Consider the following 20,650-nt stretch of genomic DNA (forward strand, 5'->3'; position numbering starts at 1 on the left):
AATGTCTTACTGACACATACCTGGAGGAAGGAACTTCATATTGAAGATGAGATCATACATCTCTTGAGCTGAACGCTGGCCATGCTCGTCATCCCAACCTAGATGGAAAGAACGAATGTGTTCCTTTTGGAGAGAATAGGTTCCCTCTACTACACGACGAACAGTTTGCCACCAGTCCTCCTTGCTCCCATCAGGAAGAGTACGCGAATAGGTTCGACGATACACAAGTTCGCCCAAAGGAGCATATCCGAAGGGAGGTTGAACAGTCTTGTATTTATCAATAAACGATTCATCAAGTTTAAAACACAGGTCACAACTCATATTCCTAGATTCTACAGCGCCATTAGTTTGAATTCAAACACGACCCTCATACACATATAGAACCTTGTCCTACCTATGAGAAGAAATGTATTAAACAATTTCTGAATGATAGGCGCCTATATTGGCGGGAATGGAATTGCGCGCTAGAATGACTGCGGTTTAAATAAGGATTAATTGCAGTATAAATCAAGAAGGTAAAACGAAACCGCATATCTAGAGAATTGTACATTTCATTTATTTTGTTGTTCCTTGATTTGTTATGAAAGGAAGATAGAGCGATAGAGAACAGTGATAGGGATTGATACACAAGCTGATTCTCACATTCAACTAAAGGATCGATTCTGTGACTTTGAAGACACATTCGTAATAGTCTCTTTGTTCCACATTTATCTGTACTAACGTTGTTTTTCCTTTTTCTTCCTCGTTGTATTTTAGTTTTGCTTGAGGATTACGAAAATGGAAGAAAAGGAGACTCCTACTGAGATTCATTCGGATGTGGTATCTGTTAAAGAACCTGAAGAGAAACCATCCATGTGGTATCGTTTGACACATATAGGTTTGATATGAGTGAAGTTGGCTGATCTTGGTAGATTCCTTTCGTCAGAACTTAATATTGGCACTCTGGGGTGGTGGTATTTTCTGCTATTTAGCTGTGATACGTAGGTTGTGTTGGAGCTGCTGCTGGATACACAGTGTCTGTACTGAAGGGAGCTCCCATTCAATTATATATGACATCCATGACAATGACATTTGGTGTAGGAAGTATGGTGTTTTATGGCTCCTATCATTACTTGCGGAAGGGAATGGGAGATTCTATCTGGTCATGGGCAATTTCAGGAGCTACAACAGGTATTGTGGGTGGTTTATTATCAAATCCTCGTTATCTTCCGGTAACAACTCTTTGCTTTACAGGATTAGGTGTTCTAGGGTACTTTGTAGGGTTTTCTCATTCTGCTGATGTTTAGACATATTTGGCTGGTAATCGTTATTATCGTAAGAAGAGTTTGCGGCTAAAGGAGGAATCTGGTGTGATAACAGAGGAGGAGAGGCAACAGATAGAGGATATGAAACTATTTAAGAAGGAGAATCTCCAGAAGATTGTCTCGTTTAAGATTGGCAAAGAGTAAGGTGTTTGTTCAAGTTACAGAATCGTATAATGGAGGACCTGGAAAAGCCTATAAGAGGATTGATAGGAAACATATCAAAGTTGCATTTCAAATCCATACGAATACCCCACCAAGGCTACATATTGATAAAAGAGAGAGACTAGATTCACAATATTGTGATCGGTATCACTCTTTGCTTCAATAGCCTCATTGTACATGAGCATATATAATTGATTATTCATCCGTACACTGTCAGCGATACGTTGAAGGGCTGCAACCAGATAAATGAGATGTTTTTGAATATATGCGATAACCGCGGAATTCTTCAATTCAAATACTTTGGAATAGAACTGGAGAATTGCTACAGTCATTTCCAAATCAAAATATGAAATCTTCTCTCCAGTTCTATTTCTCATTCCAATCACACATTCTTACGAGAATAACATATCCATCAGGACTCGCGACAGAATCTTTAATTCTCGTTGTGTCATCATCGAGGTAAGATCACTCTGCATTGAAAGTGTCCGTAGCAACAGTGAACACATAATACTCTTGAACGAAGTGTGACGCATGGCTGCATAATGAGCCAGACGATCTTGAGATGAATGCACATTCATTGCCAAAAGCTCCTGGATTTCCCGTGAATACTGGAGTGTAGAGAGAGAGAAATGGAAGTCTGTGATTTGAGACACATTAGCAACCACAGGACCGCGCATCAGTAGTGGTTTACCTGTGTCTGTAAACGATGTGAAGTGAGAGGTCACTTCCTTCTCATTGAGAGAATGCATCTCTGGCCACGAGTCCACACAACTCTCAAGATAGAAACGGAAGGCAGAAATGAAGAAAGCAAGACTAGTGATCAGAGTGCAACGACAAACACACTTGCACGATTCATCCAACGAATCAATAAATCGAGTCATTAGCTGAACAACGGGTGAGGTGGAGGTGAGGAAGAAGGCTCCGTCGGCTTCCTGGTTGTTTCGGAGTTGGACGAACATGACAGTATGAATCTCTGCCTGTAAGATGAGGGAAGTGATAGCTGCAAATGGCTTTAGCATGGAATAGGAGTAACGACAGATAGGAACATGGAATGATTTGAGAGGCATCTCGTTCACTAACAAGGAGAAAAGAGTCATTGATGACTGCTTCGTCTACAATCACAGAGAGAGAACATGCCAACGCTTGTGAAATTCGAGAGAACCAGAGAGATGGCAGTATCACAACAACACATGAAACGCCATTGAGGTGAATAGACAAGAGGATAAGAATAATAAGGGTAATTCTGGCACAAAACAATATATCTAGAGTCAAATAAGTGATGATGAGATTACTGGATCATAGAGGCTCCAATTAAAGGGAAACTATGTCGAATCACAGTAACCTTTTCAGATTCGATTGGATCAGCAATATCCACGGGAATAGTGGGATCTAGAGATAAGAGGAATAAGAGATTTGGACCCATGATAGCAAAGAAAGGAATCTGCAGCCGATTCATGAATGACATGATCCGAGTTCGACTCGTACTACGCTTCAGGAAGATACCATTGTCAAAAACACTTTGAAGAAGTGTTAACAAATACTTCATCATCCCATATCGCTAGACATGATCAACGTACTTCACTCACACCATAGCAACGGTTATCTCTTCTGGTGGGGACTGATAGATGAGACGGAGGAATTCAAGAGCTAAATATACCATGGCTTCTAGGAATGAATGTACCTCTTCATTCCCACCTTCATCGATGGCAGATTCTTTTGTTAGAATGAGTAGAATAGGATCATAAACTGACATGAACAATCTCTCGCGAACAGGAGACTTGTATTCACAGATCACTACCAATATCAATATCCAATCAATTCTACTTCTTGCAGCAAGATGCACGAACAATTCCTGTTGGATGACACTGTAATTCTTGTCATAACATTCGAAATACTATTCAGTCATTCGTACTTTCCACTCCTACTAAAATTAAAGGGGATACCGAACTTCTCTTTACAGCATCCAAAGTACTTTCGATAAACTAGACTTATAGAATATCAATACATCCAACCCTAAGAACCAAATCGTAATACTCTCCTTTGGATCGGACCGTTAAAATGACGGTTGCGAGAACATCACCATATTTCGGCACGCCCTAGCTAATGAAATCACTTCCCAAGGCATTACCTCCCGAAGAGAATCCATATTGGGGTCACAAAATTGTTCTATAGAGTTGATCAGAGTTACGTCTTCACTATTCTGATTTCGAAGTGCTTCTACTACTGAAGCTCCAACTTCCTATTCATCAGAATTACTTCTAGGTATAACCCTGAACTTTTTGACATTGGCAATGTCTTCTTCAGTTTCTTCCGAGATATCATCATCGTCATCAAAGAGTTTCAATTTGATATCGACATAGTGCATCTTAATAAAAGATGAAATGGAGAAAAGGAAAAGTGCAATAGCCGGGAATCGAACCCGGGCCTGATCCGTGGCAGGGACCTATCTTACCACTTGACTACTATTGCTCCATTTTTCTTTTTCCCATAATTCTTAAAAAAACAAACACTTTACTTCTTGTGTGATTGAACACCCAATTTATGCTTCATAAATGACCCTGAATCCACTCGCTTCGTTCCTTTTCCGTAAAAATGTGATCGTTGGAACTCCAAAATCGAAGGGTTGATTTCTTTGCCCACTCGAACTCGTGTATCCTTTGCCAACGAGACCACTTTGAATCCTTTTCTACAATAATAAACTCCAGCCGTCACCTACACTTCTTTTTCAATACTTTCGGTCAGGTTCTTACTCTTTGTGGTCAGTTGGATGCGTTTACTCTCAGGAACGACATTATCTGCTGTACTTTCTGCTGAAAGAGCATTTCTACTCATGACAAATCGAATCACTCCCAAATACGAGTTTTCAGCCAATAACTGTAATGTGTCTGCATCGAGTTCATTATCTACCTTTGTGGTACGTTGTTTTCTCTTTCTCCGTTTTGACCTACAACTCAACCTACCGATCCATCCTCTACTCAACTGCAGCACGTTTCTGTACTTCATATAACGCCATTGTTCGGCTTTTCAGTCCTGAGGTACTGACTTCTTCAGGAGCGTCATCGCTATCTTCTTCTGATGATTCTAGAGTCCTCAGTGGTATCTGAGTGTGTCTTTCGTCCTCAGAATACTCTTCATTCTCTTCTCTATCCATGGTGTCGTTCTCCTGTTCTATAGGCGGAATCACTCCATCTTCATCTCCAAGAAGAGTTCTCTTTCCCATGAGAGCGATTTGAAGAAGTTATGGAACAAAATGTGTCTAACCAAGCAACCATTTTGCATATCATTTATTTTCACTGATGATACAAAATACGTTCATCCTTTCATTGTTGGTATTCACACAATTTGCTTTGCACTCTGCAAATTCCCTTTGATTTTTAATCTGTAGAATTCAATATGGAAGTTGACATGGATATGAACGATGATGAAGTGGTTCCTATGCCACTCCCTCAAACACATCAGCAATCCGCCGAGCAGGCTGCTCTCGTTCCAAAACATACAATCTACATTCGGAATTTGAATTATAAGATGGAGATGAATGAGATGCGAAAGGCATTGTATGCTGAGTTTTGCAAATTCGGGAAAATCCTGGATATTGTTGTTGGTGTCAAGCGATTCGCCATTAAAGGTCAAGCCTGGGTGATTTTCGATCGTATAGAAGATGCCACAGCTGCTCTTCAAGAAATGAACGGTAAAGTCATCCTCAACCGTCCTGTAACGATTGCTTATGCAAAAGTGGAATCTGATCTGATTCTGAAGCGAGAAGGTCGATTTGTTTATCAAAAGCGGACATTCGAGTCTTATGCTGATAAACTGGCCAAGGAAGCAGAGGAGGATGCAAGTGGTCGGATGGCTGCTGTAAGACAATATATAATGAATTCATTTGTAGTCACGTATTCACAACAACCCACCTAACAACACATTGCTTCTATTCGATCTTCCTGCTACTATCACGGATGCAGAGTTGGTACCGATTTTCAAACTGTATACTGGCTATCGTGAGTTGCGAATTGTTCCTGGAGGTCGTGGTATTGCCTTCGTGGAGTTCGATTCTGTACGTAACGCTGGCGTTTGTTTAAGTGCCATTAAGGGAATGGATCTCCCTTCAGGCGACAGACTCTATGCTTCCTATGCTAAGTAGATTGTTTGTTCAACAAAGGCAAAGAGGGATTAATCTGTTTTTCACATCGTTTCTCCTGCAGTATTTATTTCTTTGGTCTCACAGCGCATCCAGCAACAATGCGGGCCTTTCCTCCAGTAGGAGTGCAGAGCAGAGCGTTGCAACTACAGATTACCTTTTGACAGCACCTATCTACTTATCACAAACCACAACAGACTGAGCATGACTGAAGACGGTAGTGCTACAAATATCAAGACCAACGAACAATGCTGTACATGTTGAAGCAACCAGGGCATCTGACATCCATGAAATAGCTGTTAGGAGTCTGAACCAGTCTCTTCAGCTTGTGCTTTTGAGCCTCTTCCTCGGCAGAAGGATAACGGAGATCGTTGACCTATACAACAGTTAGATCCACTTCAAGTTTGCAGAATGATCGTTTCACCCTTACCATATTTAAATGTTCAAAGGAAATAGATTATCCCAGACTAATACTGTTTATGGTGAAAGAATTGATGAGGTCGTTTTTTCTACCTAGCAATAGATTTTTCTACTTCTCTCAACAAACAACGAAACTAAACGAATCTACGCATTTGATCTCTTCTTCGAACCCTTTTCCACCTTCTTGTCTGATTGGGAATCGATGTAAACATTCAATCCCCACTCTTTGGCTAAAACAATCAAATCCTGCTCCATCTTTATTCCATTTTCACCATCAGCATAATACTTCACATCCACATCCAATCGTCTATCTCTCAAACACTCTCAATATTGTTACTTGAAGCCCAATACGTCGTGATACAAGTGATAGGCTGCATAATTCGTCTCGCGAACATTCAATGTGCATCGTTCCAAATGATAGACTTCGATCATCTTGCGTTGTACCTGACGCATCAACTTCTGTGCTATACCCATTCTTCTGTAAGAACGGCTTACTGCCACTGAAGTGATGTTTCCCACCTTCGGAATGTCTTCATCACTATCCTTTCAATCCATTTACAATACAAACTACACTTTACCGAGAACATAGCCCACAATCTCTCCTCTGTCATTCACAGCCACAAATGATAGCTCAGGAGACGAAAGAATATGGAAATAGTAATACTTCATTGTATAATTCTCCGGAAGCGACAACAGATTCTGAGTTTGGATCAAAATGAGATCTTCCGTCTATAAATCATTCGAGCACAATTTGAATACCGTAAATTGACGAATCGAAGCCATTTGAGAGCGAGATTATGCATCAAAAACCATCTTTTCGATTTGACTGTTCTCAATATCATTTGCTTGTCTTGTACATCCTTCTGGGAACTGCTTCAAGATCCACCATCTGTTTTGCGACATCCCCAATTAGGGCCTTCTTTTGCGCCTGCCAAAGAAGTTCAAATCGTTCGTTTTCTGAGATATATCGATAGCAATTTGCATTCAGTGCGATGATGAGTGTGCGTTGGTGCAATTTGTTACGGTTATTTCTTTGTACCATGTTGATCTGTTGTTCTCTTTATGAAGCATTTAGTTTTAGATGTAGCTGATTCTCTCTGTCTCAAAAGTGAACAGCAGATACCTGTAACTATTTATGCAATCAGTCCTTTCCCTATGGAGGGACTAACATATCACATAGGAGATGTTACCCTATCTTCTGACTTTGTGTACTATAATGGAGGAGATGATTTAAATGGGGAGTCGGAATTCACGAAGACTGTTTGTATCTTGGAGAATGACCAAATGACCTATCGTCTTACTGTGACAAGGTGGGCAAACTAGATTTCTTTCATTACGTAGTTTACATCCACTCCAACATGATGTTGAGATTGCTCTTTTTTCGGGTTATTCTTGTGAACCGGCTACAATGCGTATCAAAATCAAAATGCAGCATTCCCAGTCCGTATCTACGATCAAGGGTCAGTTTTCTAGTTGGGTCAACTAGTTTCTTTAATTGTAGTTCCGCATGTTGTCTGTTCCAATGGAAGACAGTACTCACTTTTCAAACACAATACTGTTCAATCCAATCTGGAATCTGTCGCAGTTTGGGGTTATCTTCCAGGAACCGAAATCAAGAAATTGCTCTTATCAACTCCCATCAATACAGATTATGTAAGTACAATGATTGATATCTGCGTTCCTCACAAATTGGAGAATCTTCAATTTAAAATGAAATCAGCCAATGGGAAATCCTGGTCCTTTGGGTCCTATTTGACAATCTTTGATTTCATTTCCAATATTGGCTTACTCACAACCGCTTTAACAGAACCAGGTGAAATGACTCTTTCATTTCCCAGTCGAACTCTTCTGTGTGAATCATCATTAGATCAAGTGGCTACAATCCCACTTCATATTACTGTGAACGTCCCTTCATACTGGGATCGTGTGTTTATTAGTATTTGGTGTTCATATAACGGTTACGATATGATGGTGGGTGTTCTCTACAATCCCTTCCCATACTACCAATATCTCATTCGTACTGTGAATGTTCCTCAGTCTTCGGATGAACACTACACTGTTCACTTCCATAACTTCTATTCGGTTTCACTTCCTACTGCGGTTACACTCGGGATTCAGGTTCGAGATCGACTTGTAGGACAGTTCTCCTACACCAGTGAGAAGGAATCAGTGTTCCCCCTCTGTAATTTAGGCTCATGGATATCATTTCTAGGGACGTCGATCTTCTGTCCGGCTGAAGTGTTCCGTGATGTGTCGTACCCACTTACTCATATTGATGCAGTTGCTGAGGTCCTCTGTGATGACAATACAGTCGGATATCGTCGACAGTGTGATTCTTGGGGTGTGTGGAAAGAACCCGAGGGCCCAGGATGTCGTTGTCCGAGGGAGGAGGATAGCTCAGGACGTGTGTGGGAGTCAGCTGTAGGCGGTTCTCTCCAGTCACAGACTTGTGGTGTAGCAGAACGAGGAACTGTTCAACGTGCATGTGATGTGCTAGGTTCATGGAAGAATGTACGAAGTCACTGTGTGCGTCGCGTGTGTGCGGATACCTGGATGGATGGTATCTTTCTTGCCTCTCTCCCAGTAAATAGTTCACATACTCTCGCCTGTACCTATGGCCAAGGTGAGTATCAGTTCTATTGTACTCCTCATGAACGATGGATATTCATGGGATCTACTTGTGACTGTGATGCTCTTCTTGATGAGTATGGGTATCAGTGGCCGCCTTCTCCAGCTAACGGTACTCATTCTCTACCTTGTACTGAAGGGTTCAGTGGAGTGGTGAAACGCCGCTGTGGTGTTGATGGGAAGTGGGAGAATATTTCACAACAGTGTACACAGAAGATATGTCCTTCGATTCAAGAGCGGTACGTTACCTATCCTGCGACTGTTGTCAACACAGTAGCAATTATTCCTTGTCCTGCTCCTTTCTCTGGAACCATTCAACGTGTCTGTGGACCTGATGAGCAATGGGGCAGGATTCTCGACAACTGTATGCCTCCCAGTTGCGAAGGACTTATTGTGGATCGTGATCGACACGGGTGTGTCCTTCTGGATGCTGTGGAGCGTCAGCCAGAAGAGCAACTTCAGGTGACAGTCCTTCCAACTCCACCAGGATTGGCACCAGTATTCAATGCCACACTCCCAGCAACTGTGTGTGGCCTGGAGACCAACATTCCTTACGAGATTTGGTTGCAGCGAATGGTTCCATTTCCACTAGTATGTGTACTGGAGAATGTCTACAGTCGTCAGCGATGTGAAATGATGACTGCTCCTGTTCTTAGAGAACGTGTTGAGGACGAGAATGGATATATGGCCATCCGTGTCCTTGTCGAACTTCCTTTCTGTTTCGACCAGCGGATTCAAGCCATCCAAGTACGGATTGAATGTGTCCAGGCGTGTTCTGGAGAGAATCCTAAGATTCTGTCTCATTCTTGTACTGAGGGAAAGGCATGCCAACCCGGATCCATCATCGTCATCTCCTCCTTTAGCAATCTTCTGGCTACCAGTACCTACAGTGTTTCTACACGAGCTCTTCCTGTGAAGACGACAATTGCTACTGTGTCACAATGGTCTCCTGCTGTTATTGTGCAACCAGTTCAGCAACTCATTGCTGTACAGCCTCAAGTGACCGTTGTTCCCAAATCCTCTCACAGTGTGAAGTTGTTGTGGTCCCTCTCCAATGCAGCTGCTTCCATTCCATTCACGAACTTCATTCTCCATATCTTTGTGAGTTCGCCTCAAGATCACACGACTGATACTCGTTACCTCACCTACATCGACTCTCAGCCTCTCTGTTCAGGTCAAGAGTTATGTCGTCGTCGTAGTATTGTGGTACCTGTCACCGACACAGGTCTTCGGTATGTCTATGTGTTGGAGAGTGAGCCTGTTTATGCTACTGGTCTCTTGCTGCGCAATGGAACAGCCACCTACATTGTACCTGCTGCTCCTTCTGTGCGTAGTATTGTCACAAATTTCGATACGTATGTGAATGTGACATTTTTAGAGGCAAATATGGACCTATTATTGGAATGCACACTTCTTGATGCTCAATCTCATTCTCTCACAACCTTCACTCTCTATGTGGACTATGATGAAGTTGTCTCTCAAATAATTGGTGACCTTGTGTCTCTTACTGAGTACTCACTTCGCTGTTCTGTTCGAGATGGCTTCAAAACTCTTCGAGAATTCAGTTTGGCATTACGACCAGTAGCTCTAACTCCAATTGTTGTCAGCATTAACATTACTCAAAGTACTTTCACTCATGTGGAAGCTACACTCAGTGCCAACAAGCAAGGGACCTTCTTCTGTGTGGCTGCTAATAGTCGTTCACCTACCGAACTGTCCTGGTTAACTCCAGCTATGATTGATAGACAAGGATTTAGGAAGGAGTATAATGCGCCTCTTCTTCCTTCTGATACATTCATTCCATTGAATGAGGTATACAGTGAGGATAGGAGTTACGATATGAAGGTATTCGTTGTGTGTGATTTTGTTACTACTCATGGAAATGGATTACAGGCATCTCAATTATTGAAGGCTCAAGCAGCTGCTTCTCAAGAGGAATACCATCCAAGGATCATAGCAACTGTTCCTCCACCTCACTATGAGGGTGTGTATTCTCATGCCAATCTCACATTGACTTTCAGTACTACGATTCATTTGCATCGAGGACTACAGTATTACTTCGTCTTGGAGCCATTGGATCGGTTCACACCATATCTAACTCAGCGACCAGAAGCTTTCCGTGAGCCTTGTCCCTATACTGATGCTTCAGGCCTTACTTGTGAGGGATATGAGGATACGTATCGATATTCTATCAGTCGTATCCGCTCCGAAGATTGTATTGTAGATGGGGCACGATTGATCCTTCCTCTACCTCAGCTTGAGTCCCAACTTCCCTATGGAGTTCGTATGTCATTGCCAGACATGATTATTGACCAGCGAGCACGTACAGAACTGGAAGCAACGGATCTAGAACAGGGGAGGTATTTGTATACCTTCATTTCTATGACCTCATCAGAACGAGTATTTGCTTCTCTGATACAGCCTTATCAGAGTTGGAATGCATCATTGGATACACTTCTGGAGGTTCGTTACAGTGGACAAGGATTTGTCACGAGTAATGGCTCCATCATTCTTCGACCTATCTTTGGAGGAGTTGGTGTTTCGATTCCTATCAACTCAGCGGGAGTTTCTGTGCGTCGGGATCAAGAGACGTTTACCACGGTTCTGATTCAACCTCAGCGGTATATGAAGCTGGAGCCGTGTATGACATATGAATTGTATCTCCCTGCAAATCTATGGAAGCATCAGATGAAGGAGTCTCCTGGTATAGAGAGGTTCTTCTTCCGAACGGTGGATAGTTGGATTTGATTCTGGACGTTATTTGTAGAGACTACTCCTCCAGTTCAGATTTCCATTCAGCCATCTATGGATATGGCTCTTCCTCGTAAGACTGCGATTGAAGTCGAATTCGATCAGCCTGTGATAGTACATACAGGAGAGATTCATTTAGAAGTGAGCGATGTGTTAACCCATCGATTGTTGTATGGCGAGTGGAATATTCATTCATTTCTAATGATGCGACAGACTGCCAATCCATTTGTCGTATTCATTCATATTCCTGACTATGCCTTTGTACCATTTGCATTCTATTCAGTAGTAAATTGTGTGAAGGATGTAATTCTAGATTACTTGGAACGCTACTATGATTCGTTCTCGTCATGATGTCGCTGCCAAGTTCACTAGTTTGAATTTTCAGAGTGATGCCAGTTCATGCATCATGGGAAACATGGAATCGCGTTTACCCGTTTATTGCCAATACTATGGAACTAGTGGTGACTGCTTTTGTCAAAACATCTTTTCGTGTGTTTGTGAACAAACAGAAAGTATGGTATTAAAAAATACCAGAGAGTGACCACGCTTACTTCTCGTTACGAATACGACGAGCGAGCTGCATATCACGAGGCATGATGGTCACACGCTTAGCATGAATAGCACATAAGTTCGTATCCTCGAACAAGGATACAAGATAAGCCTCAGCAGCCTCCTGAAGAGCCATAACAGCAGAACTCTGGAAACGGAGATCGTTCTTGAAATCCTGAGCAACCTCACGGACCAAACGCTGGAAGGGGAGCTTACGGATCAGAAGCTCGGTGCTCTTCTGATACTTGCGGATCTCACGAAGAGCCACAGTTTCACAGCTCCGGCGGTAGGTGAAGACTTACGAGCGGCCTTGGTAGCCAGTTGCTTACGAGGAACCTTTCCTCCAGTACTCTTTCTGGCAGTCTGTTTAGTACGAGCCATTTCACTTGAATGAATAAAGAAATATATGTGAATCTATTTCACCTAATCGATCCATAGCATTCTACAGATATGATTGGACTGTTTCTGACTATGACCCCTTTTGTCCAATAGAATACCAATATTTCGTAGAAACGATTTTTGTTGGCATCAAACAGAATTTTGTTCACTTCTTAAAGACTGTATTCACACGCTTTGGAGCAGGAGTCATAGACCGTTCTGTAGGTGCTGCTCCTGAAGTTCGCTTAGTTCCTTCAGAGGTACGGAAAATGCTGTCCTTCTTGAACGCTATTCATGAATTTCTATGCAAACAACATTACGATCCGCAATAACACCCTGTGCCACTAGAGTTCGTCTTTTGTTTTGGGTTCTATTTTGGAATTGTTGCCAGGCTGTCTGCTTGCTCTTCAAAAAGTCGTTCTCCTCCTTCGCTTCTTTCGCCCTTTGTAGCAAGAAGAGTTTCTTCTTCTTCTGATTTACAGTTTTCTTGTCATCGGTTGGAAGAATGCGGAGGTCATCGCTTGGTTGCTCTTCAGTTGCCTTCACAGCCACTCTATTACTAACCAGTATCATACACTTTCACTTCAAACTTGACTTGGGCACAGAATCATAAGTATTGAACTTGGTGTATCGGATGTTTGCAGTGTCTCCTACAATACTCTCAATAATAGCATCATAGAAGTTTCCATCGCCATGATAAATCACACGACATTTGGCTCCAGCCTATTTCATTAACAATTATAACCTCTATAACCTTGATATCTTTCTCCGGAAGGTGATCTACAGTGTCCCAGCGAGAAGTAGGTTTCCGGATTTGAGACATATCAAGAACAGCAGAACTATTGTATCCAATATAAAATACAGTCACATCAATTTGAAACTCATCAATTTGGTGAATGATGGCTATTTGTTAACTTTGACCATCCTCACCTACCAGGATAATATTTGTTGTCATCTTTATATAATGCTTCACACCGATCACCAACTTTCCACTCGATGAAGTTTGCTATTAATAAAAGGTCATTTTCAATCTCACAATTCTTGTTTTCTTTCTTTTCTACAACAACAGATTGTGCTTCTTTGGGTTGACTATCTCTACGCTCCAGTTCCTTCCCAATCATATACTTTTCACTTGTTCCCTCCTTTCTCAAATCGATACCAAAGGAACTCATTCTACAGAAGAAATGTTTGAAATTGGTTGGTTCTTACAAAGAATTCTTCCATAAATTAACATACTCCCCTAAATCACGCGGACATTGACGTTTGTTCCGTTTCCTTCATTGCTTTCTTTGATGCCTTATTGGCCTTTTCTTTCTTGGAATCCTTTTCAGAAGTCTTCTTTCCACCCTTTTCCGATCCTTTCTTCTTTTGTGCCTTTGCTTCAGCTTCAGCAGCCGCTTTCGCAGCCTTTTCGCGATCCTGCTTCCTCTGCTGATTTGTCATCGTTCGTCCAATCTTGTAGAAGACTTCACTACAATCATTACTGATAATCAATGAATACTAATCCTCTGGATCAAGCTTGATATCAAGGAACGTGTGAGGTTTTGATAAGAATGCTTCCTACTGATCACCCTTCCTTTCCACACTCACTTTACGTGTTTCTTCAATCATCTTGGGCATAGCTTTCAAATTCTTGTCAATAAGAGCCACTCTATACCATCATCGCCATTTCGCAAATCATACCTATCTGCAAGTGCTCGTTCATCTGCATGACCCTTTGGAGGACGAGGGATCCAGGACTTCTTTGGTTTGTCCCATTCTGGATTCCACTCTAGATTGTCATAAATGTCCTTTATCTGGTACGTGCTGGAACTCCGTTAATGGTTCCATATCGCAGACACTCCTTTCGGATGCGAGCAATCCTTCTTGCCGACAACTTGGGTTTTCTCCATACTCCTTCCACAAGTTGTGGCTTTATTGCTTTTGAAATCATTTCAAGTTGATAGTACTTGCTCATGATTGCAGGAAAAAGAGTAATGACAATGAACTCCAAAACAAACACAACAAAGGAGAATAGAGCTACAAAGACATGAATGAAGCAGATGCAACACCGGGATAGGAAGAAATCGCTTCGACCGCTTCTTTCAAACAATCCTACTCTTAACAATCCCTTTCGATTCTACTTCATCGACCTCTGAAAGCATGACAATGATCTGATAGTTGTCGGCATCATATCGAATCTGACGGATAAAGCGAGAAATCGCAAGTGTTTGCATTTGTGAGCTGATGCTGATTTGATTGCTACAGATCATCCTTTGCTCCTATTTATACCTGCTAAAACTAGCATCATGATCCAGTTGAATGACTAACTTGCGTTTTCCTTCCAAGATCATTGATGCTTCTGCTACCACTTCAGTGGCTGAAGGTCGTTGTGTTGGGTCTCGAGCGAGCATTCGCATGATTAGAGAGAAGAGAGCCGAGCTGATTCCAGGTCGTGACTCCGGACATGCTCCATTCCTAGGTTGGTCTAGAATGAAGTATCGTTCTGACTTCGTCTTAAAGGCAGGATACGTCATTTCATAAAGAACCATACCAGCAGAATAAATATCGCTTTTCGTATCATACTGAGCACTCTTTGTAAACTGCTCTGGACTAGCATAAATGAATGTGCCTATATTCGTAGTCGTAGGCATTGTAGAGGTAGATGAGTCTGTGATTGTTGAAGACGATGAGACACCTTGTAACATATCTGGTGATTCTACCTCTGACATATCTCGAGACAGACCAAAGTCACCTAGACGGACCACACCATCATCACTATAAAAGATATTGGCTGGCTTCACATCTCGATGAATGATGTGTTTACTATGAATGTGTTCGAGTGCTCGACCTAGCTGGACACAAACTTGGAGAATCTCTTCCTCCTTCACTACTCGTTCTGGATCCTCCAAGTAATTATTGAGAGTTCTGTTACCACAGTAGGCCATCTGAATATACAGAACCAAGGCATTATCTTGTAACAAACTACGACTTGCAGTAGCATTACGTTGTAGAGAAGGCTGTACAGAGGACTGCTGAGATGGCTGTTGGTATGAGGATTGAGAACAACCATCCCATGGCTCCATCTCATCTGACAAAGCCTGTGATGGGATACACTCATCTGTTATTTTACAAAGAGATGGCTTTGGAGAGATAGGAGTGGTGACAGATGTCTTCTGAGTCATCACAGTAGAAGAAGTGGAGACTGAAAATGAAGTCGAAGTGGAACTCGAAGAATCAATCAAATCCTGATTATTGGCTCCAGAGAACAGAGATAATGGAGCCGTATCTTCAAACTCAAATGGACAGGATACTGTGTCTGTAAGAAGCAATTCTTTATCCCAATCAATATCATTCTCATTCCCGCGGTTCCATATACTTGGAGACGGATTGGGGATTGGATCATAGAATGATTGATTCGTATAAGAGAATAGAGGTTGGGTATCCAATTGCAAGGAGAATTGATTGTCTAACTGATTCGTAATCTCGGTAGCAAGCGTAGACAACTGTGTATCAAATTCAGGAGACAACTGCGTGAACAAGGATGTGTTACTGGTTTCAGATCCCTTCTTGGATCTCTGCAACTCATTATCAAGAGCCGATAAGGGTACAAACTCCAACCATGCCTATTCCTGATCAATATTCTCAGTTCTTACATTGTAAAAGCGTACAATGTTCACATGATCAAACTTGGCAAACACTCGTACTTCACGCAGTACATGAAGAGTACGATTATTACTATTTCCTCCTGCACACAGAATCACCTTCTTCACTGCATAGTCCACACGTTCGAAAGACTTTGTAGCTAGAAATACAGCACCGAAACCTCCACGGCCGAGTATGGATCCTTCCTACAAATAAGAGAAAGAAACGAGAACCACGGTAAAATCCTGGCGATAGCGGCCCGTACAGAGAGGCAGATTCACACCCATAAGAGAGATGTGGTGAAGGCCACTGAGATCAGAGGTAAGAACATTCGTGGAGTTGGGAAGTACAGCCATTGTTAAACCTGGCTTTGGTGAATAACCATGGATATGACTGAAGTCTGTAGAATCCACGGGAATGGATGCTGAGCTCGAGTTCCGGTCCTCAAGAACAGGTGGCATTTCGGATTCACCAATCTTCTGAATGGTAGACGTCGAAAACGGATAATTAGCAAGAGAAGTAGTGTTGGGTACAGATGACGTGACCTCCTTCTCGTCGTTCGGAGCGAGCCAGCAAAAGTAACGATAACTCAGGAAAACGATGATGACGAACACTACAGTGGTGAGAAAGATTATCAGATGATGGAGTGGTGACAAGGGGTTCAATGGAGCCGAAGCGAAAGGATGGACTCCTTCTCGATATGTCCAATCCTTCAGAGCCACAACGCCATGACTCACTTCTTGGGGCTCCACCAGATCTGTATTGCCTTTGCTTGGAATCACACCCATCTCTTCGCGTGATGGATACAAGGGTCCCAGAAGAGGTAGATCCGAAGTAGAATGAGATGGATCGAGAGAAGCAAGGAGAACGTGATCCTCGACTTGATGGGAGTAGTCTAGAAGACGTACACCATCCAGATTGGTGGTTCTTCCTGCATGCATCGAGCGAGTATTCCGAATCAGCACAAAGGTACTGTTATTTGCATAATATGATTGTATAAGCATGGAAGGAAAACGATGGTCCCACATCATATTACCAAATTCATCATAGGCTTGGATGGTAAATGCATCAGAATAGATTAGTTCCTCAATGGAAGTAATATCACTCAGATGACGCATCTACACTTCAATTCACTCATTTGGACATACAACCTCGTGACTGAATTGTAAGGAGACAGTATTGGTAGTAAGGTTCCAAAACTCATATCCTTTGTTGCTGAAACAATTAACACTCTTTTCTACACGAATAACACGAATATCAGAGAGAGAGGAAGTGATGCCCGAAGCATCACAAGTAGACAGTTTCCCAGAAATGGCATCCAATGTGATAAACGAACTCTTTTTTCCTCCCATGAATAGAAGAGATATGTCTTCACCACGATCAGGTACTTCGACAGTAACTGCATCTTGATTAATAATTGTATCAATAGAATGCTGGAAAACATTGAATTTGCCGTCAACACGAGGAAGTAAAATGTATCCGTCTAACGAGACAAGCATTTCAGTAAACGGTTTGGACACAACAGCTACGAGTTAGTGAAAGCAAAGAACAGAACATTGGACTGAAGTGGAGTTTCCAAAAGAGTCGTATTCTTTTGGAGGGGGCTGTGCCTCAGTCACTTTCATAAGCTTATCGCTCACTTTCCTTGCCCAGAGTATCTCTCCATTGTCCGCATCCAGAGCATACAATACTCCATCCAAATCGAGAACGTATACACCTGGATGCTTATTAAATGGGACAATATTATGTGTCGCCTCCTCAGCAACGACTTCTTCATAATCATACTCTGTCTCTTCCAGAAAGAGATCCTTTTCTTGATCATATTCATCTTTCATTTCACTGTCAAATTCAACTACATCCTTTTCGAGATGCGGATCAGCTCGAACAAAGGATAAGAGCAATGACAACAAAACAGTCCCGCTAATGGCAACTCGCTTCAATTTCATCATATCTGCAGCAACAATGACAAAGTGTCACTAATCACAGAGATAATTGCGAAAAAGGAGAGTGTGTTTAGTGGTTATGATTATCAAGACGACTATCACTGGTTCTGATCTAAACGATATAGGCTTCGCAAACGGCTCTCTAACTCGTATCAGTGATATAAAAAGAGTGGAAGAACCTATACAGCCATATTTCCATCTTTGTCATGATGATGTCCGTCGTTTGTATCTCTCCACCTCTCATAAATAATCAGAATGGTCTTATATAGCCAAACTACAGAATCGATTTTAAATCAGCTTCATACAGGCGTTTCACCCATTTCAATTTGAGTGCATCCAGTTATAGGAAGACAGTAGAGAATGGAAAACGGTGAAGCTGAAGTACCTTAGGATACATTGGAATGACAAATAGCAGGTTACGTGCTGCAGTTGTTGCAAGCAGCCTACGGATGAAGACCTTCTTGTTCTTTGTGATGGATGTGATCGAGCTTATCACACATACTGCATGGTATGGAAGTGGAACCGAACAGATTGATGTTTATAGACTGGTTGCGATTGCTGTGGAAAAGTGCCCAACAGACAATTCAAAAAGGTGATGGAGGTTCCGGAAGGTAACTGGTATTGCAAGCACTGCCGAGATCACCTTCCCGCCCTTGCTGAAGGAGAAGAACCTAAGACTGTAATGTATGGTTGGGGCAATAACCACAGTGGATGTGTATGTCCTTTTCGATGGTATAAGACATAGTTGGGTTCTGGTATTGCTAGAGAATTGATCTCAACACCAACTCTTCTCACAGAGGTTCAGGGAAGTATTATACAGTGTTTTGATGTGGGCGATGTGGGTTTCATTAGCTCGTTTCATCTGTAGGAGACATCGATTCTTGTGGATATCAAAGGAGGTGTATACACATGTGGAGATGGTACGAACGGTCAACTTGGCCACCAAGATGTTGTTCACGAGAGTCTTGATCACTTCCGTCGTGTGGATTTCTTCCAGAGCAGCAAGATTAGTAAAGGAGAAGGTCAGATCAACAGGGTTGTTAGCAGTGCGGATAATATGTATGCTATCACATGCAATGGGCATTTGTATGGATGGGGAGGTAATTCCCAGGGAGAGTTGGGCCATATGGACTACAAGCCCAAGAGGTTGCCAAAGAAGAACAGTGTGGGTGATAAAGGTATCTCTCAAAGATAGGCTTTCCGTGAGATGAATGTTGCTGTGATGCAGTTGGTGACTGGAGACCACCATGCCTTGGTTCTCTCACACGAACCTCAAGTGTATGCGATGGGAGACAATACACAGTAGGCAAGAAAGAGTAGCCTGAGGTATAGACGTCAGTTGGGTGTAAGTAACAATTCATTGGAATGGACTCCCAAGATGCTGTGTCAGGAGTGGAAACATGTATTGAAAGAGAGATAATGATGATTTGTAGGATCGTACAGTGGTAGAAGATCCTGATATCCCTCGTAATGTTACTCGCATATTTGCTGGAGGCAATACCAGCATGTGTTGTGATCGTAAAGGGAACTGGTACATGTGGGGACTTGATATATTGAGACAGTCCAAGTCCATCCAGCAGAAGCCCTCTGTCTCTTTCATGAATGTTCGCAGTGTTATTCCTTATCCTCAGTTGGTCAATCTGTTCTCCTTTGAGGTGAAAGATCTGGCTATTGGAGAGCAGCACATTCTTGCTCTTGATACGGACGGCAATGTATATGCTGCTGGGTCCAATTTGAAGGGTCAGTGTGCTGCAACTGGCGAGTTTATACCCCAATTCACAAAGGTGAATGTTCCCGCGGGAATGCAGGGTGTTTTCGCGATTGGCTATGTGAGTGGTTGTTATGGCCCTGAGGGATTGTATATGTGGGGAGATTGTGAGAGCCTGATCATGTCGATATTTACCGACAAGACGGAAGGAGCCAAGCCAAGAGCTGTTCCTAATCTGAAGAATGTGGAAATGGTGAAAGCAAGCGGAACCCATATTCTAGTACAGTGTGCCGTGGAACAGTCGAGAAAGAGAGAAACCGAAGGAGAAGAGGAATCGGAGGCGAAGAAGGCTAAAGTGGATGCTTAATCGCTTACTTTTCTTTTTTATCATGTGGTGGTTTTGTTTGTTTGGAGACTCGTGAAATATGATTGTGTCTAAGTGTACGGTGTGCGTCACAGTGTTTGAGCATGTCGGATGTGCAACGACAATCATGTATGAGACCATTCATTTTCTATATACAAAGTATTCAGGGTACTATGCCTCATCAACGAATTGACATTAGGGAGAAACATGGGTCACAAGTATCGTAATCTGATTTTGGGTTATATTACCGTCTTCATGGATGTCCTCGGGTTCTCAATTGTTGTTCCCGTCCTTCCGTATCTCTCTTCATCGCTAGGAGCTAATTCTATGCAAGAGGGAGTGTTGTTTAGTGGGTATTGTTTTACCCAGATGATTAGTATGTGTAAATCAGGCTGTTAACACCAAGGTCTTCTTATTATGGGAAGTGGAAGTGATTTGTATGGACGAAAACTCTTCTTCATTCTCTCTCTCATGGGTTCCTGTTTCGGTAAAGTGCTTGATGAGTGAGTAATGGTGTTAGGAGCTATCTTGCAGGGAGTGTCAAAGAATATTTGGACGTTGATCTTTTGGCGTTGTTTAACTGGGTTGTTTGCTGGTTCTCCAATTGTAACACAGGCGTATGAGTATATGTGACATATGAATGTGTAGTTTGATTGCTGATTGTACTTCTGTGGAAGATCGAAA

At 42.3% G+C, this 20,650-nt stretch overlaps 10 protein-coding genes across 10 annotated transcripts; 3 read left to right on the forward strand and 7 right to left on the reverse strand.

Moving 5' to 3' along the window:
- Positions 1-4,859: 4,859 nt before the first annotated feature.
- Positions 4,860-5,604, forward strand: JH06_4032 (u1 small nuclear ribonucleoprotein; the record flags this gene model as incomplete). The annotated part of the gene is made up of 2 exons (XM_014671089.1): positions 4,860-5,321; positions 5,353-5,604. 2 exons carry the CDS (start codon positions 4,860-4,862, stop codon positions 5,602-5,604), a joined length of 714 nt encoding a protein of 237 aa, XP_014526575.1.
- Positions 5,605-5,775: 171 nt separating this feature from the next.
- On the reverse strand, positions 5,776-6,034 carry JH06_4033 (40S ribosomal protein S27-like protein; the record flags this gene model as incomplete). The annotated part of the gene is made up of 3 exons (XM_014671090.1): positions 5,776-5,824; positions 5,859-5,977; positions 5,999-6,034. 3 exons carry the CDS (start codon positions 6,032-6,034, stop codon positions 5,776-5,778), a joined length of 204 nt encoding a protein of 67 aa, XP_014526576.1.
- Positions 6,035-6,165: 131 nt separating this feature from the next.
- On the reverse strand, positions 6,166-6,804 carry JH06_4034 (n-alpha-acetyltransferase catalytic subunit; the record flags this gene model as incomplete). Its single annotated transcript, XM_014671091.1, has 4 exons — positions 6,166-6,328; positions 6,359-6,559; positions 6,593-6,750; positions 6,781-6,804. 4 exons carry the CDS (start codon positions 6,802-6,804, stop codon positions 6,166-6,168), a joined length of 546 nt encoding a protein of 181 aa, XP_014526577.1.
- Positions 6,805-7,683: 879 nt separating this feature from the next.
- JH06_4035 (serine/threonine protein kinase) lies at positions 7,684-11,924 on the forward strand (the record flags this gene model as incomplete). The annotated part of the gene is given in 5 exon segments (XM_014671092.1): positions 7,684-8,176; positions 8,234-11,353; positions 11,417-11,703; positions 11,714-11,771; positions 11,797-11,924. The coding sequence occupies 5 exon segments, from the start codon at positions 7,684-7,686 to the stop codon at positions 11,922-11,924; spliced, it is 4,086 nt and encodes a 1,361-aa protein (XP_014526578.1).
- Positions 11,925-11,947: 23 nt separating this feature from the next.
- Positions 11,948-12,330, reverse strand: JH06_4036 (histone; the record flags this gene model as incomplete). The annotated part of the gene is made up of 2 exons (XM_014671093.1): positions 11,948-12,182; positions 12,218-12,330. 2 exons carry the CDS (start codon positions 12,328-12,330, stop codon positions 11,948-11,950), a joined length of 348 nt encoding a protein of 115 aa, XP_014526579.1.
- Positions 12,331-12,493: 163 nt separating this feature from the next.
- JH06_4037 (hypothetical protein) lies at positions 12,494-13,499 on the reverse strand (the record flags this gene model as incomplete). The annotated part of the gene is made up of 6 exons (XM_014671094.1): positions 12,494-12,615; positions 12,648-12,880; positions 12,911-13,050; positions 13,082-13,230; positions 13,262-13,333; positions 13,364-13,499. 6 exons carry the CDS (start codon positions 13,497-13,499, stop codon positions 12,494-12,496), a joined length of 852 nt encoding a protein of 283 aa, XP_014526580.1.
- Positions 13,500-13,572: 73 nt separating this feature from the next.
- JH06_4038 (hypothetical protein) lies at positions 13,573-14,284 on the reverse strand (the record flags this gene model as incomplete). The annotated part of the gene is made up of 5 exons (XM_014671095.1): positions 13,573-13,798; positions 13,829-13,887; positions 13,918-13,978; positions 14,011-14,098; positions 14,131-14,284. The coding sequence occupies 5 exons, from the start codon at positions 14,282-14,284 to the stop codon at positions 13,573-13,575; spliced, it is 588 nt and encodes a 195-aa protein (XP_014526581.1).
- Positions 14,285-14,588: 304 nt separating this feature from the next.
- Positions 14,589-15,254, reverse strand: JH06_4039 (hypothetical protein; the record flags this gene model as incomplete). The annotated part of the gene is made up of 1 exon (XM_014671096.1): positions 14,589-15,254. One exon carries the CDS (start codon positions 15,252-15,254, stop codon positions 14,589-14,591), a length of 666 nt encoding a protein of 221 aa, XP_014526582.1.
- Positions 15,255-15,932: 678 nt separating this feature from the next.
- Positions 15,933-17,450, reverse strand: JH06_4040 (serine/threonine protein kinase; the record flags this gene model as incomplete). Its single annotated transcript, XM_014671097.1, has 3 exons — positions 15,933-16,157; positions 16,188-17,069; positions 17,100-17,450. The coding sequence occupies 3 exons, from the start codon at positions 17,448-17,450 to the stop codon at positions 15,933-15,935; spliced, it is 1,458 nt and encodes a 485-aa protein (XP_014526583.1).
- Positions 17,451-18,367: 917 nt separating this feature from the next.
- Positions 18,368-19,969, forward strand: JH06_4041 (hypothetical protein; the record flags this gene model as incomplete). Its single annotated transcript, XM_014671098.1, has 7 exons — positions 18,368-18,430; positions 18,487-18,609; positions 18,640-18,732; positions 18,763-19,059; positions 19,090-19,196; positions 19,227-19,296; positions 19,328-19,969. 7 exons carry the CDS (start codon positions 18,368-18,370, stop codon positions 19,967-19,969), a joined length of 1,395 nt encoding a protein of 464 aa, XP_014526584.1.
- Positions 19,970-20,650: the final 681 nt, after the last annotated feature.

Source organism: Blastocystis sp. subtype 4 (assembly GCF_000743755.1).
Source record: "Blastocystis sp. subtype 4 strain WR1 chromosome Unknown seqid_0195, whole genome shotgun sequence".
NCBI lineage: Eukaryota > Bigyra > Opalinata > Blastocystidae > Blastocystis > Blastocystis sp. subtype 4.